At 55.0% G+C, this 17,597-nt stretch overlaps 1 protein-coding gene across 5 annotated transcripts in view; it reads left to right on the top strand.

Moving 5' to 3' along the window:
* Nucleotides 1–9,587, top strand: part of PEBP4 (phosphatidylethanolamine binding protein 4) — a 216,918-nt gene extending 207,331 nt beyond the window's left edge. For all 5 annotated transcript variants that reach the window (XM_077766585.1, XM_077766587.1, XM_077766586.1 and 2 more), the window contains one exon: nt 9,302–9,587. In XM_077766585.1, coding sequence (XP_077622711.1) covers nt 9,302–9,456 — 155 coding nt within the window. In that variant the 3' untranslated portion in view covers nt 9,457–9,587. The remainder of the gene's footprint in view (nt 1–9,301) is intronic.
* The last annotated feature ends 8,010 nt before the right edge of the window (nt 9,588–17,597 follow it).

The following is a 17,597-nucleotide window of genomic DNA, read 5'->3' as shown; positions in this document are numbered from 1 at the left end:
CCCCCACCCCCACCCCCACTCCCTTTAATCAACATGAAAACTCAGGAACTGGACTTGCATCTGGGCAGGGTCCCTGGACTTTTGTGCCATTTTGCTTGCTTCTGGAAAGGAAGGTGGGAAAATCATCCCCCCAGATGGCGCTCCGGCCAGGCCAGGGTGCCTGTCCCACCGTGGGACACCTTCCTGTGTGGGGCTTAGGAGAGGATAGGATCTCATAGCACAGGTGATGTTCCTGCCCTCAGGGGGCTTACAGTCTACTTTGAAAACACTTAAATAACAATGCAGAGCAGCTTATAATTAAGCACTTAATTGTGTGTTTCTGGCTGTAAGGATACCGGGAGATCAAGTGGATTTAGGGATAGTCCATACCTTCCTAAGGTCCCCTTCCCTCCCAGAAGACACATCCTCTTCATCTGGGAAGAGTGCAAAGGTATTTTCCTGCAGGGTGAGAAAATCTGTTTTTCCAGTCTCCAGCTAGTGACTTGACTTTTGGGCAATTCAGCTACCCTCTCTGAGCCTCGGTTTCCCCATCTAGAAAATGAGGGGTTGGTGGCCATGTGTAGCAACATGGATGGACCTTGAGGGTGTTATGCTGAGTGAAATAAGTCAGGCAGAGAAGGACAAATATCATATGTTTGCACGTATAGGAGGATTGGGAGGAACTTGACGGAGGAACAAGGGGGAGAAGAAGGGCGGAAATGGTGGGGGAAAGGGAGAGAGGCAAACCATGAGAGACTCTTGAATGCTGACAAAAACTGAGGACTGATGGATGTGGGGGGAGGGGGGGATGGGCATGGAGGAGGACACTTGTGGGGATGAGCACTGAGTGTTATATGGAAACTAATTTGACAATAAACTATTAAAAAAAAAAAAAAAAAGAAAATGAGGGGTTGGCTCTAGATGATCTACAAATGTATATGGCCCTGAGGCTCCGTGGAAGTGGCGGCATGGGCTGGGCCTGGCAGAAGGAGGGCACTGGAACCTTTGAGTGAAAGAGAAAGGGAGCTCAGGGCTGTGGAAACCACAGGTGCAATGATTATTTCTGAAAAGTGAGAAGGAGCACCCCTTGTGAGGAGCCAGCCCAGAAGAGGCCTGACCTTGGTGGGTGCCATGAGGCACCGGGGGCTCCTGCCCCATGGGAGAAGTAACACACAACAGCCCCACTTTAGAGGTGATTACGTGGGAGCGGTGGGCAGGCCAGAGAGGAGCAGGGCACAGGAGACCACCAGAGGCGTGGAGATGCGTGCCCAGGTGAACTGAGGGGGCGTGGCAAATGGAGACACCGCCCTCGCACACTGTCAGGACCCCAAGGCCTGGTGCTCCCCGAAGCACCCTCACAGAGCTTAGGGAGTTGTGGAGCCCCAGGCTGGACCAGCCCCCGGGGGGCCAGGACATGGAGCCAAGGAACACAGTCCCTGGGGCTCCCTTTGGTCTAGTTTTCTTCCCATGGGAAGGTATCCTTGGAGGGACAGGGGAGTCCTAGGGTATGAGTGCTGTACCATCCTCTTATGCTTCCTGGATGCACAGGCAGGAACAGCTTCCAGAGACGGGGGGACGGGGGGACGGGGCATCAGTATGTAAGAGCCAGGTAAGGAGGCATCCATGAAGGGCAGTTGACTTGAGCCAGCCCTACTAGGTCCTTTCCTCCCTAGGACTTAGGTGTGGATGACAGCTTAGGATGAGAAGCATGTGCGACATTATTTTAGTTGAACTTGTAGGACTATGGGGGTCGGGGAACATTGCTCAGTGCCAGGGGCTGAAACCCTCCCCAGGATTTCTCTTTTTTCCATGACATTAAAGCAACATCTATAGCGTCAGCAGATGGGAGACCTTGACATCCATTGTGTGACCTTGGACAAGCCACTTCACATCTCTGGGCCTCAGTTTCCACATCATCAGGATAAGGGGTTGGACTAGTTGGGTCTACCATTGAATGACACTGAATGATTTGCTCCCAGCTTACTGAGTTCCCCCCACCTCGGAGTTCTGCGGAACGAGTGCAGGGAGCAAGTGACCAGACTTGAAGAGCCCATCCAACTCCATACACTTCTGGGTGGAGGCCTTCAATCAGATACTGGTCTGCCAGGACCACAGCATGGGCCCTGGAAGGGCATTTGGTGTCAACTTCCTTCTAGTTTAGGAAAGCGTGCCTTCCCGTTCCTCCTGCCTTTACACATCTCCTTCTCCCCGCCATTTCGCCTCCGTGCAGGGCATGATTCACACATGCCTTCTGCATTCATTGGGATGACAGTAGATGCCGAGTGTGTGTGAGGCAGTATTCTAGGTGCTGTGGGCACAGAAGTGAGCCATGTGGACCAGGTCCCTGCTTTCATGGATGTATGGTGTCACCCGTAGCCCTGTTGACAGCTGGAGTTCACAGAGCTAGTAGAGGGAGATAGATAGCTCGAGCATGACCACATCCCAAACAGAGGTCAACAGTGAAGCTGAAAGAGCCTGGCCTAGATGCCCTCTGACCAGGGCTGGCCCAGTTTCACTGACATTTATCACAAAGGCCACATGGCCCCTTCCTAAGTTTGGGCGTGTAACACACTGGACTTGTACCTCTGTCCAGTCCCTCTCCCCCAGCTCTAATCCACCTCTCCCCTCCACCTTGTATGCCCAAAGCCTGATCTGGCCTCTGGGCCCATCTGTGATTCATGATAGTTTGCGTCCACTTCCTCACAACAGCCTTGGATTCGGCAGCAGGCTTCCACGTTGTAGAGGACCAACTGAATGAGTTGAGGGGCCGTGTCTGAAGATGGCCAGTAGATAGTGCTGGTTCCCACCCCATGCACCCTTCTGTACCACACCCCCACTAACTCCTGCTGTCTTAGTTCACATCGGTGCCCACCACGCTCCCCCCTGCCTGCTGATCGGAGTACACCACTCCTCCCCTGCCCCAAGCCTGGCGGCCCCGCCGCCCTGCACAGCACCAGTCTTGCTGATGGCCCCGTGGTGCTTTCCCACAGGGTGGTCTTCTCTCAGCCGACGGGCACCTGCCCTCCCTGCTGCTGTCCATCTCAACACGCTCAGTACCACTTGGTTTTGCTTCTTTAGCCACCTGCTTTTATCTCTTTTGTATTACTCAATCGTTTTTCACTTGCACAGGTCTCACTTCCATCGCGAGATTATAAATTCCTTGAGGGAAGAGCTCACCTCTGCCATGTGTTTCCTTTTTACCAGCTGTCCCTGTGCTCAGCCCTCTGTGAACTTTCGGTCAATGAGGATGTTTGTGTATGGGACATGCCCACATAGGCACACGCACAAGCCATGCACACACACACACACACACACACACAGAGCTGCACATTCTCACACCCCCATATTCAAGTCATCATCAACTTCCTTTAACACCTGGAAAGACACCCACCTCTGGGAGCACCGTGTCCACAAATGACAGTTTTGGAGCTCACATCCTCCCTGTCCCAACACCAGGCAGGCGGGCAAGACCACTTGTGCCCAGCCTCTCTGCAAGCCTACCCGGTCCCTCCCTGGCTGGACCCTGTGGGACGAGCAGTACTGTGGCCATTCCTTCCTCCAGTCGAACAAGGAAACTGGCGCCCAGAACAGTGAGTGGCTTGGTCAACCAAGGGTCCACAGTTAAGAGCAAATTACCTTTCTTCTGACTTGTGGGGCAAGGCTCTTGACTCATATCACTCACTTACCCACATTCCCTCTCCCCTCACCGAGACCACCTGGGCCCTGGTGTGGGGACAGAGAAAGAGCAAGTCCATCTTGAAGTCCTGAGTGTCCTCACACCCCCTTCCTGGAGAAGGCGATAGCCAAGTACTGTGTAGAGACTAAAACTCCTGTGGAGCTATGGCCTGCGTGGTGCCACACCTCAGCAACCTGGCCCAGAGGCCTCACGAGCCAGGCCCACAGCCTCAAGCTCCTCTCGCGAGTGAGCTGGGGAAATCCCCTCTCTGCCCCACAGGATGACGTGCCACAGCTTGTTCCAGAAGCCTCTCCAAGGCGGTGAGCCCAGGTTGGTGCCACAGTGCCAGGGGAGCTAACGGGACCCACCAGACTTACCTTACTGAGGCAGCCTCGGAGGCCTGCAGAGAGACTACGCCTTGCAAAGTGGGATGGGAGGGGCAGAGAAGGGTCCTTGGGTTCTGGAAAAGGCAGCCATAACCCGCTCCCCGACACCACAGACACCGGACTCGAGCAGCTCCTGGGTGAGCCACCCACCCACAGGGTCAGAGAAGAGGGATGGGCTGAGACTTGCCACACAGTGGGGTTGAAGGCTTGCTTGTGGCCTCTAAAGGCCTGAGGGGTACCATAGGTGATTGAGACAAGAGACATTGTGGGGAAATGTTCAAAAGCACAGGCCAAGGGCAGGAAGGCAGCAGAACTCCAAGCAGTGTCAACAGTAGGAAGCATTGATGTGAAGGGACTGAGGCTGGGAGAAAATCCACAGACCTGGAGGCGGTGAGCTAAAAGTTCATGGTGTAGGCAAACGTGGAAGGAAGGGCGCCCTGCCTGCAGACCATCCCCAAACACACACACAGACACACACAAACACACACAGCCCACTGCAAAACAGCCCCTCCCCCCCTGCCATGACCTCCCAGGGTGGTTCACCTGGCCGAGCCCCAGAACCGCCACCCCCCCAACCCCTGAATCAGTGTGGGCTTGTGTCAGGCAGCCCTCTGCTGCCTCCGAAGGCCCCACCCACCTGGCAGAGCAGGTAGGACCTGGGGCCTGGCAGCGGCCCAGATGGGGCCATCCTGGGCAACTCTCAGACAGGCACCCTGGCTAGGAACTGCCTGCAACCTCCACCGGCCGCAGGCAGCCCTCTTCGGGAAGCACGCCCCATTCAAGCCAAACATCAGCTGTCCAAAGCAGTATTGAACGGCTCATCAGGAACCCACAGATAATCCCCGAATTTCACCCAGAGTTGCAGCCAGCCACCGCCAGTGGATACTGGAATTGAGCACCAAAAGCGTAAACTGACAGCTTTGAGCCTCCTCTCTTGCTCCCTTCCCCACCCCCACCCCGAGCCCCAGGACCAAGGGAGAAATCCTGGGTGATTTATTTCCCCAGGGAACTAGGAATTGCACCTCCACTCCCCCATCCTCCCGAGTGCTCCAGAGGAGCTGGGTAACCGCTCCCCACCTCGGAAGCCCCCAGCATCCCCACCCTCTCACTCCTGCCGAAGTCAGAGTGGTCCCCTCTGCCCCATGCCTCTCAAGTCAGCAAGATCAGCCACTCAGCAAATATTCTCCAGGAGTAATTGGATGTGATGGAACGAGGGCTTTTCAGCTTCTGAGTGGAAGTCTCTGGATGTCATTTAGTGGCACAAAAAAGAAGAGGCCCGGGCCTCCCGCCTACCACCCCCAGGACATCATTAATCTCAGCGGAAAGGCATCACTGCTTCTATCACTGCAGCCAGCCCGGCGAAGAGCCAGACAAATTACAGACCTGAGCCGGGCGCTCGGTGGGGCGGTTATGAGGCTGGCGTTCAATTTTTGTTTCTTCTTCAGGGCCACTGTCCCCTCGGGAGAGACTCAGGGGTAGGGGACAGGGAAGAGGGTGGCCACCTTGGTGAGACACAGCTCACCCGCCTTGGGAGACAGGGCGACTCAGCTCCCATAGAGGCCCCAGTAGCTCAACTCCCAAAACAGCTCAGAGGAGCCCAGGCCCAAGTCTCAGGACCCCGCCCCCTTGTTCTCCAGCCACCTGAATGGAGGCCTGCCTCCCAGCAGGGGCTTCCCAGCCCCCACTTGCCAGGCTGAGCAGGAACCCACTGAGGACCAAGTGGCAAGCCAGGTGGGAAATATCCCTTGGCTACAGTGAGGACACCCGGGGAACACTGCCCTGTGCTGTTGGGAAGCCTTCAGAGTGGGCTTGCTAAAGAGACCAGGGGTGAGGCTAGAGATGGGACCCCATCCACCAGCAGCTGCAAAGTTGTGCTGCTGGCCAAGGTCACCTTGAGAAGGCCTAGCTTGTTACTAGTCCAGGGTTCATGGTCTCGTATTATAAACCCCTTGGGGACAGGAGCAGGGCCTCCATCCAGTGCACCCCATGCTTGACAGACACAAGGCAGCCGCTGTCAGTTGGGCTGTCAGTTTCCCCTCGGCCCAGAGCTTGCACATTTTTAGCAGAGGAGCCGCCTATCCCACGCCCACAAGTCCTCCAAGGGGAGGAGGGGCTGGGCTAGGAGAATGTGTCTCAGTCCCCCACAGACCGGGAAGCTGGGAGCAGAGAGTGACTGCAGGACCTGCCCCAGGGCGATTCCCACACATTCAGCCATCGCTGCCCATGGGACTCCAATGCAGAGGATGAGTACTGAAAGCTTGGAGCCCCTCTCCCACGTGTTGAAGACACTGTCTAGGAGTGACTAGGCACACAGTGGGGGTTCAGACCCCTCCCCACGGCTTTAGGCAAGCTTCCCCAGCACTCATTCCCCTTGGCCCATCTGGAACATCTAACATCCTTCATCGCCAACATCTTCCCTATCAGCACCAACCAGTGGGTAAGAGATCGGCCTCTAGCTTTGCGGAATGGGAATGTTCCCTAGGGTTGCGCAGGGAACAATGGGCACAGCACATGCAGCAGCCCCGCCCTGAGGTGAGCCGGCCTGTGTTCCAGCCTCTGGGTGGCTCAGGAAACAGGCATCAGACACTTTCCTCCCCTCTCCCCCTTGCCACAGAGCCCTTTGCAGTGCACTCACCACCCCTGCCCTGGACCCAGGAAGAGGCCATCCTGGGTGGGCCCAAGGTACAAGGGGAGTGGCCAGCAGCACCACCCTCTTCCTGGCTGGCGGCTGCCTCTCTGCAGCTCCAGGACGGAGCAGTGCCATACAGGATGGGACTTTCCTCCAAATTGTGACCACAATGCCACAGCCTCCAAGCTCCCCATCTCTCCACACACACACACCCCTGAGGGGCTGACTCACCCCTCTTCCTTCTAGAACTTGCAAAGGGTCAGTTCCTCTTGCCCTTTGTGGCAGGAAACGGGGGTGTGAGGAGTCACGGCCAAGCCAGGGGAGGAGGCAGCGGGAGGCTAGCAGCCAGCGGCCGGTACCCGCTCTCCTGAGGAACACAGGGGCCAGTTTGAGGAGCTGCGCAAGAACCACAGCATTGTCAGACATGTGACTGGGAAGGAGCTGTGAGGCTCCAAGGGCACTCCAGGCTCCATCAAAGGAAGTCCTCCGAGCCAGGGGAGGGCAAAGTCTGCAGGAGGGGAGCAAGGTCTCCCTCGGGGTGCAGGGGATTTCTTTCCACCAACTTGCCCTGATCTCGTGATGCGAGTTTCAATTCCCTCGTGGCCACCAAGGTTTCTTCCTGCCCTGCTCGGTGGGGAAGGCCCCCTTGTCCCCATGCCTGCCACACTCCAGTTCACCCATGAGCCCTTTTCCTGGCTTGCATATGCATATACATGCATGCACATACACGCATATGCACCTGCACACACTTTCCCAGGCTCCCTGGGTGTGATGTCTACCAGGCCAGTGCCTCCCTGCCTCCTCTCCTGGCAGAAGACCTCACATCCCTCAGTCGCACACCTGTCACCCAGCAGCAGCCTACCCCGAGGAGAGACTCCCAGGGCCCCGCACCTCTCCTGAATCTGAGCAGTCACCGGATCGGACCTGAGGGAACCTGAAGAGGCCCTTTCCTCCATCACTGCCCCTAAGAAGCCTCCTCACTGGAACCCCATCTTGTACCCCATCCTCCCATCTGTGCACCGGGGATAAAAATAGTCTCCCCTTATGAGGATTAAGGGTATGAATATGCATGGAGTTCCTGGCACATATGAAGCACTATATAGATGTGTTATTACTATTATTATTATTTGTATTATCATTATTATTGGCTTGTTACTTTGGATTAAACGTTTTTGTTTTCTTTGAAATGCAAACAGCCCCTTGGGGGAGAGGTGGGGGGAGGATGATAAGTGGAGTAACCACACATCAGGGGACTTGCTTTCTTCCTTGTTAAAAAAGGGTAGTGAGTGAGGGTGCCTGGGTGGCTCAGTCGGCTAAGTCCAACTCTTGACTTTAGCTCAGGTCATGATCTCATGGTTTGTAAGTTTGAGCCCTGCGTCCGGTTCTGTGCTGACAGTACAGAGCCTGCTTGGGATTCTCTCTCTCTCTGCCCCTCCCTTGCTCTTTGCACTCTCTCTCAAATTAAATAAATAAACTTTAAAAAAGGGAGGGGGTAGTGGGTCCAGGCAGAGGACCACAGACAGGTAAACGGGCAGCTCTGAGAGGAATTCTAGGCTGCCACCCTCACCCCTGTGCATTGAAGATTACTCTTCTCCACCTGTCCACTGCCTAGCTCTGCTCCAGGCAAGGTCTTCCTTGAGCACTCCCTCCACCCAGGGAAGGGTGGTAGATTTACCGCCGCCCCCCCACCACAAGAAAAGAAAAAAATATATAGGATGCCCAGTTAGATATGAATTTTAGATAAACAAGGAATGAGTTTTTTAGTATGTTCCATGCAGTACGTGGGACACAGTTATAAATTATGTGATGTTTATCTCAAATTCAGGTTAAAGTGGGCATCCTGTATTGTAGTTGGCAATCATGCACAGAGGGTGCCTGAGGCCCAGGGTTTGGGAAACAGAGCGTGGGAATATGCTTGTGACCACTTTCCGCAGCTTCTCCCCAGTGCCCGCGGCTGCGCCCTCCTTGCCCTGCTGCTAGGCCTGTCCACACTTGCCCCGGAAGAGGCCCTCCCCCCACACCCCTGTGCTTTCTCCCCTGGAGGAACACCTGGGCACCAGCTGGGGACTTCTCACCCATACTCCTCTCCCGCAGGATCCAGGTGCTGGGGGTCGGGGGGAGAGCCTTAGCCATGTGCCCTGCCCCGCCCCCCAACCTCAGCGACAGCCAGCGCTCTGGGGAGGAGACTGAAAGAATCACACAGACACTGGGGCCGATCTCATTCCCAGTAGCTGGGGTGACCAGGTGTGAAGATAAGAAGCCTTAAGGCTTCAGTCTTGGGGTGAGGAGAGCCCATTGAAAAAAAAGAGTGGGAGAGTAAGGGGGTGGCCCACCCTGGGGGGCATCTTTCTGCACGTGAGTGAGAAGGCAGAGTTATGCCAAGTAAAGGACCCTGGGGAAGGACTCCAGACTCAGTCCTCATTGTTCCTGGGGAGCAGTAGGCTCTTCCCAGGCACTCTGCTAACATCCAGCGAGGAGCCAGAAGGCACCCGGGCACTTTGCCCCCCACAGCCCAATGGCCAAGGTTGCTGAGGTCCCTACTTCCCCAGAGCTGGCCTCCCTGTCAGGCCCTGCAGCTCCCAGTCCATGGTTCTCTCTCACTGCCTTCCTATGGTCTGTCTGTCCTTCCAGGCAATTGGAAAATGGATAAATTCCTGAACCGCTTCCACCTGAGCGAACCCGAAGCAAGCACCCAATTCATGACTGAAAATTACCAGGACTCCCCAAATTACCAGCCTCCCGCAGGAGGAAGCAGTGAGCCCACGGACAAACCCAAACAGAGTTAGCTGCCGGCCAGACATCAGGCTTCGTGTTGCAGGTGTGTGTGTCCACAGTGCCACCAGCGAAGGTCTGGGCATGGACCCCCTCTGGGCATGGAACTCCTTCTCTCCCAAATTAAAAAAAAAAAGAAAAAATCACCCAGTACTTACTGGCCGGAGTTGTTGTTTCTTAACCTGTTCTCTTTCAAAAACTAAGGAGAAATCAGTCGATGTCCAGCACTGGGAACCCGGGGCTTTCCTGTAAATGCAAGTGTGTGGGGTACAGGTGGTGCTGGGATATAGATGGATAGGAAGTGGGGGTCCCTAGGCCTCCCCTGGCACTGAGGCACTATGTGACCTGGGGCAAATCACATATCTTCTCTAATCTGCTTCCTCGTTGTGAAATCGGGGTAGGAAGAAGAGTTGGGGCAGTTGGTTTATCACCATGGTCCCTTCAGCATCATTCATTCAACAAATATTGTCGGTGCCTGATATGTGCCTGACCTTCCACTAGATGCTGGGAATATGTATGTGAACAGGGCAGGCAAAACCTAAGGCTTGCTTCATGGAGCTTACCGACCAGGGTGGGAGGGAAAGGCTCCTCAGGTGAGCACAAGGAAATTACAACAAACGTGGCAAGTGCTATGAGGACAGGAGGGGACCTGCTTTGTGGTGGGGGGGGTGGGGGGCGCAGAGTAGAGGCTCAGGCGAGGCCAATCAGAGGAAGTAGCTTTTAACTTCAGGGCTGAAAAGTGTACTAGGGGTAACTGTGAATGGGGATGGGCGTTGGAGACCGTGCCAACAAGGGAGAGAACACTACCTCCGAGCTCCCGCGGCTGGCAGGGGCATGCGTGGCATCTTCCAGGCCAATAGTGTGGCCACCTAGACAGATGGGCAAAGACCAGAACATGCCACGCCTCGTGCTAAAGTTCTGGAGTGTGCCCTGAATGGGAAACTACTGAATAATAAGTAGATTGGAGGGGAAGAACGAGTACAATCTGATTTGTGCTTTTAGAAAACTATGAAGAAACTCCCTGGTGTCTTTAAGGAAAGGGTTTTCCTTTCCTAACTCCCCTGGATGTCCTCTGAAGGTCCCGTGGCTTTCCCACGCAAGGTCCCCTTGGAGGTGTCTCTTTCATTACAGTCTTATTTCCAGGCTAAACTCGAGTTCCTTGACTCCCTCACCCCCTGCTCCAGTCCCCTTACCACCATGCCCCCGTACTCAGTTTCCCTCCAAGAGTTAATATCCCCCCTGTATCCTTGGCCAGAATACAGCAATGTTGGTGACTCATGTGTGCAAAGTGCCTTGAGATGCCCAGATGAAAGAGGCAGGCTGCAGCTGGGCACAGGGTTATTGTCTTCTTCAAGCCATGCCCCACGTTAGCTGGAAGGCAGAAGGGCCCTGGCCAGCCACTCAGCCCAGCTGAGCATATCTTAACTAGTTGGAAGATTTTAATGGTGGGGCTCTGAAGGATGAGATGAGGTGGGAGACTGAGTTTGTGAGTCCGTCTAGGTGATGGACACTAAAGTCGTGTTCTGTCAGAGGGCCCTCTGATGCCAGCCCAGGCTGTAGGAACTCCCCTCTGTCGTCCATCCCGGGGGGCAAACTTGTCAGCAGCGCTAAAAGGAGACGCAAAGGAAAGTGTCCATTTGCAGTGTCACGGCAGGCCGCCCGGGAAGGGACGTTCTGGGTGTGTGCGTGAACCTCACACTCCCAGGCCCTTCTCCCTGCAGCCCCCACCCCACCAGGCCCGGAGTGTAATTGGCAGCTCCGGTTGGTGCCCAAGGCTGGGATAAATAGCAGGTCAGCTTGCTAGAGCAGCCCCAAATTGAGACACACCCTCCCCTCTTCTGCTTTTAATTCCTTGTGGCTAGCATGTTTATTTTGGGTGAGAAAAAAAAATCGGATGTTTATCCTTCGAGGAAATTNTTGTCTCTCCTTCTTTCCCCCCTTCTCCCCCTCCCCTCCTCTCTCCTCCCCTCCTCCTCCCCCTCCCTTTTCTCCTGGTGTTTTGGGCTTTGAGTTCCACGGCAGGAAAGACCCCCACCCTCCTGGCCCCAAAACGTGAAAAAAGAACAAAGCTGGCCCAGGCTCTAGGCTGAAGCCAGCCCTGCCAGACGGCCCCTGCAAGCCACGGAGAAAGAGGTCCAGTGCCAGGAAAGGGAAACCGACCCTTGACTCTGTTCTCTGCCTGCACAAGACTTTAGGCCTCTTCCCCCTTTTCTTTTCACTGCCTCCTCCAGGAAGAAACAAAATGAGCATGTAGATTGCTTCGAGATCTCTAGTGAAGCAGCTAAGAAAGATGTAAGGGAGCATTAGTGGGCCCTTTGCAAGGATAGGAGGGCCGGCATTATTATTATCATCATGGTCATCAGATAGCATGTGTTGAGCCCTTTCTGCCTGCCAGGCCCTGTGCCAGATGCCTAACAAGTGGCATCTCATTTAATGCATTCCTGCCCTGCTTCCCGGCCTTCATGCAGATTCTCTCCTTCCGTTGCCACAACAACCTAATAATGTAGGTGTTGCTATTCTTATTTTATAGATGAGGAAACTGACATTCTGGTAAGTTAAGGAACATACTCCCTGTTCCCTAACTAGTAATTGTGGCCTCTGGTGTTAACTTGAGCCTCCTCACGCTAAGTACTCAGAGATACATGGTACTCTCATTTTACTCTTTGCACTACATAAAATAAAGGCCAGGCCTTCCATTTTTTCAGAAGCAAGTTGGGGCAGAAGGAAGGCTGGAAGTTCCAGAAGAATTTAAAGGGAGTCTCACCCAGCATCTTCCCTACCCTCAGCTTCAGCTATTCTAGACCAAGTGTGACTTGTGAGGAGGGCCAGCTCCTAGACACTCATGGCAACAGCCTGGTCTGGCCCCCCACCCCGCCTCCCGAGGCAGCTACCCCAACAGTCTACCACCCTCAATCCATTGAATCACCCCTCTCCCCAAGAACCTCACTGTGTGAAAACTGCTCTCAGGGAAGGGAGAGAGGTGGAAAAGGAGGGAAAGCCCTGTGGGAAGACTTCCTGGTGATGGTGATGATAATGATGCTGATGGTGGTGGTGGTGGCGGCGGGTGCAGTTTACAGCTGAGCAACCATGGGAGAGAGAGAAAGCCTGGTAGATGCATTAAGTAGTGTAGTTCAGAAACTTTTCTTACTTAGCAGACCTGAAGTCCCATAGAATCTCTAGCATCCATAGCCCTGTGACCTTGGGCAACTGACTCAACTGTTCTGGACCTAAAACAAACAAAACAAAAAATAATAAACAGTATAATGAAAAAACCATGGAACTAAGTGCCTTCCCAAAAGATCTGTTGTAACAGTTAAATGAGATAGCAGGCAAGGCACCCAGGCGCCGGGCTTGGCATGCAGGCTGTTGAGTAAGTGCCTGTTTTCCTCTCCTTCCCTGCCTCCAGTCCCCTGCTCTGCTCCCCACCTGGGCTGGAGCAAGCAGTGTCGCTGCAGGGAGTGGGAAAGAGCTGCCCTCCCCAGATGAGAGTCCTTCCCAAGAGCCCCATCAGAGTCTCAGCGGCCCCGGGGAAAGGGCTGGCTGCCAACGGATCCTCAAGCCCCAGCCCGGCATCCCCCTCCCAAGCTCAGAGAAACATTGGGAGGCTCAGATCAGGGAAGACAGCCCAGTTCCTTAGCAACTAACAAGCATTTCTCTGTAAAGACAAAGACCCTTCCCTCAGAATGCTCCTTCCCTCCCGCCTCTCCAGGTGTCTGACGCACTTTGCAGGAATGGGACCAGGGGCTGCCCGCCACCCCCCACCCCCCAGGTCTAGGGGCCTTTTGCCCCACCCTCCCAGCCATCCTGATATTACCTGTAATTATCCCACAGCACCTTTCATCCTGGTGCTAATTAACTTTCCCATTTACCCCCAGGAGCTGCTGGGAGACACGTGAGGCATGCACGCGTGCGCGCACACACACAAACATACCCGCACGTACACAAATACACAAATGCCCATATTCCCCCTTCAGAGACCCTTGCTCCGTTTTCAAGATTAGGAAACTAAGGTTAGAGAGAGGAGCCAACTCCTTGAGGGTTCCCATTTGCCTTCCAAGTACTCAGAAGGAGAAACAGGAGCTGAATAGGCTGGCTCAGGGAGAGGGGAGGACAGGGTCCCCCTGAGCATCCTGGTGGAAAGGGGGCCAGGAAGGAGAACAGCCTTTGGAAAAGACTTGAAGAAAACTGAGCCAGGACAGAGGTCTTGGCTCAGGGCCACCTTGGTGCCACCCAAGGCAAGCTGTCCTGCTTAACACAAAGAGGATATTTCAAAGGGAAAAAAGGAAATATTTTGATAAAAAAGGAAAGGAAGAGAAAGAGGCAGAAAGAGAAGGAAATAGAAAAGAAAGGCATGGCCATCTGGTCTGATGTAGCTGAAGAACTGCTAGCCAGGAGTAGGGACCCGATTTTAGTCTGCTGTGTGAGCCTGGACAAGTCAGCTGCCCTCTCTGGGCCTCACTTTTCTCATCTACAAAATGGCTTGGGATGGGTGTTCCCTGAGGTCCCCTCTAGCTGAAAATTCTGCAACTCTCTGTGGTTATTTTGGGGAATGGTAGAAAAAGCCACTACTACTTGTCCCTTTGGCCAGGTAGGAGTGGAGGTAGGTGAGAGGAAGCAACCAGAACCGGGTAAAACTTTGGGATTGAGAAGAAAAAGGAGCCAAATGCATTTGGCTGTAGAAGTCCCTACCAGGAGGGCCAAACTAAAAAGAGGTTTTAGTCTAGGGAGCTAAAGACCTTGGGATTTCAGGAGAACTTGCTTCCAGAAGCAACAACCGGCAACGGGGCCCAGCCTCCCCAGATCCAGGCAGGAGGAAGCCCATTCAGGGAGCCGAGCCGAGGGAAGGCGGAGGAGCACATGGCCCTGTGTCTGCATCCAGCGACCGTGGAGCCTCCTGACATGCTCCGAATGAGGGCAGGACACAGAAGCACTTCCTTGATTCCTCAGGAGCCTGAGTCTGCACCACTGGCATAAGTCACCTGGGCAAGGAGCCGAGGGTCTAAAGGAAAGAGGCTGGACTTGCCAGAAAGGCAGGCACAGTGAGTGAGGTATGGAGTGCCCACTTCCGTTCCCATTCTCTGAAGAAAACGGACAGTGGGCTTCCTTCAGGGCCTGGACAGAAGGGCAAGTATGAGCAGCACCTTAGAGGAGTCCAGACACCCTCTACCCACAGCCACGCACCTACACACTCACATACCCTCACCCATGCTACTCACCTTCACCCCTTCACGTACCTTCACGCGCTCACATGCTTGCACACGCGTTCTCAGACACAGAGAAACAGCAGGACGTGCACTTTCCAGTCACCGTAAGGCAGCAGATCCTTTATAGACATGCAGTGGCTGAAGCCAGCATCCAGTCAGCCGTTCTCCAGCACTGATGGAGGCTCTGTTGTACGCAAAAAGAAAAATGGAAGAAACTGGAAAAGAAACCTAGCAGGGCCCTGCTCTCTGGAATGTCTCCCATAGGAGTCCTGTGATTGGGAGACCTGAGGACTTCAGCACCGGGGGTAGGAAGGCGGGCTAACAAGTAAGAAAGGGGGAGGCACTGGGGCCAGGAGGAGACGGAGCAGCCTGGGGAAGGGCAGCGGCTTGAGGAGAGGGGCCTGCGGGGGCTGCGAGGGTCCTGAAGTAAAGCGTAAAGGCCCAAGTGGAGGCAGAACACTGGCTGGTCCCTCACCCATGTGTACACACTCACACTCGCAGTTCTCTAACCCGCCCTCGAACCCAGGTCCACTGATGGACCTTGTGTGCACAAGGACTCAGGTCACCATTTTCCAGAGCTCTCCTGTCTTCCTTCCCCTACACCCCAAGAACCAGGCCAGCCCACCCATACGGAGCCAAACGTGCGTGCGCACACTTACACACACCTCTACTATGCGCATCCTGCACACACATACTGTAAATATACCAGCCCACACAAAATCACATGGTGTACGCACCCGCTAGACACTCCAGGGTTTCAACTCTGCCAAGCTCTTTCTAGACATCCATACAAGCTGTGTGTACATGCACTGTTCCGCCTGGGCAGTTGTGAACATAGGATTCGCGTGTACATGCAGTCTCCATGTATGCACACCCACATTGTTCACGACCTACATACACACCACCCACCGGTGACACGGACATACCACCCTTTGGAGTAGACTTAGGACCAGACAAATGGATTGGGGGCAGTGGCTGCGGACGTTGTGTTGGGGGGAGGGGGGTGCGGGGAGGGAGGATTGGAGAAGGATAAGGGGGAGGTTCTGGCAGAGGAGGGAAACCAGGCCTTCCCCCTGAAGTCCACAAGGAAGGCACCCAGACACACACCCATCCTCCCAGCGGCCCTACCTCGCCTGCTGCCAGGCCAAGGAAAGGAGAAGCTAAAAGTGGCCAGTCTGAATTGCTAAATTGGTCCTCAGCAGAGAAGGGGAAACGCGTCAGTTCCCTGGGGAAGTGGCCGAGCCCAGGGTGGCCACAGGCCCCTGGGCTTCTACTCCAATGGAAAAAAAAGTTGCTCAAATAGATCTGACGCTTTGTTTTCGAACCCAAAATACCCTGTGGTGGCTGCCGGAAGTGTGACCGCGGGAGGGAAGTGGGGCAAGAAGGGAGGGTTAGTTCGAGTTTCCATTGCGGCGACTTTTTCTTTCGTTTGGGGTCTAGAAGAAGCTCTCCCACCAATCTGAGAGACGGTGTGCGCAAGAGGGGAGTGCAGCTCTGAGATTCGGGGCTGGGGTGCCCACCGCCACAGTCACCGTGGGCCCACTGCCGTCTCTTCCCCAGAGGCTGCTGAAAACTGTGTCCTCTGGAACCGTCAGAACTTTATCTCTGGCCACCTGGTGGCAGGCGGGAAAGCCGACCCAGGGAAGAGGGACTGATGTGGGTTGAGGGGGGAAGGGGCCAAGCGACTTTGCCTTCAGAGACTTCACCTTCCTTAGCGGACTTTGATGGAATTTTTTAAAACAAAGATCGTACTTCTTCAGAATTCTTCAAAGGGCACACAAAAACTTAGCCAGATGACGGCACAGATCTACATGCTCTGATTCCATGCTTTACTATCGGTGGCACTAAAGCTCCTCCCAAATGCAAGGATGGGGGGAATTAGTAGATAAAACAGGATCTCCACACTCACTCTCTCTCCCCTTCTTATTTTTTCTCATACATATCACTTACCATCACCTCTTATATATTTGTGTCTTGCCCATCCCCACGCTGAACACCCACTAGGCCTTGAGTCTCCCCACAGCAGTGCCTGACACAGAGTAGGGGCACAGCAGATCACCGTCAAATGTGGACAGCATCGGGCAGAGGGGCAGTCCCCCCACAGCGTGTTGCCTGGCGGGGACTCGTGCGTTCAGAGGCCGGCTACACCTGTAGCAGGATACTTGGCGGAGAGTGGGCTGGCCGGGGCGGAGCGGCGCGGGAACAACACAAAACCAGTAGTGGCTCCTGCCCTTTGGGAACGTTTCGGAGGTGGGAGGGGGCACTCATGACAGGGTTACACAAATAAATGTAAAAAGATAAATAGAACTATGGCAACCTCGAAGTGGCGTTTGGTTGTCACCGGAGGGGGTGTCACAAGAGAGGCTCTCCTGAGTGAGTGAGCACTGAACTGTCCCTCGAGGACATCGAGGTCTACGAGAAACCGCAACGCTGTGTGCGAGGTGCGGTCGTGACGGGAAGGCTTCTGGGAGCTCACGGGCCCCTGGATTCCACCCGGTGGCGCGGAGGCCCAGCGGCGCCGCTCTCCGCCAGGGGTGCCTGTGAACCCGGGCTGCGGTTCAGAGGCGGGCCGCGCGCGCGCGCCCTCGGTCCCTGGGTGCTATTTACCGGCCTTTAATGATGGCAGGGTAATCACCTTAATGAAAAACTCCCTCCGGGCTCGGGGCAGCCAGACTGTGATGAGGAAACCGGGAGGCATTTCGGAGCCGCTGGTGAGTCACGCTGAGTGTGCCGTAGGCCGGCCTGCCACTGGGTTCCAGGGACTCCCGGGTCCCCTTCCCTGTCCCGCCCGCCACTCCAGCGCCGCCCCTGGGCTCATCCTGGGCCTGGGCCCGCAACTGTGGGCCAAGCCTCCAACAAACCTGTCACCTGCTGCCACCCTCGGCCCCGCCGAAGGCTGAGGCTCCTTTCCCTGTCCCTCCTGGGTCTCCAGCGCCCCTTCCTCATTCATG

This window comes from Crocuta crocuta, unplaced genomic scaffold (assembly GCF_008692635.1).
Source record: "Crocuta crocuta isolate KB4526 unplaced genomic scaffold, BGI_CrCroc_1.0 scaffold225, whole genome shotgun sequence".
Lineage (NCBI taxonomy): Eukaryota > Metazoa > Chordata > Mammalia > Carnivora > Hyaenidae > Crocuta > Crocuta crocuta.
This window is presented reverse-complemented; position numbering and strand designations above follow the sequence as displayed.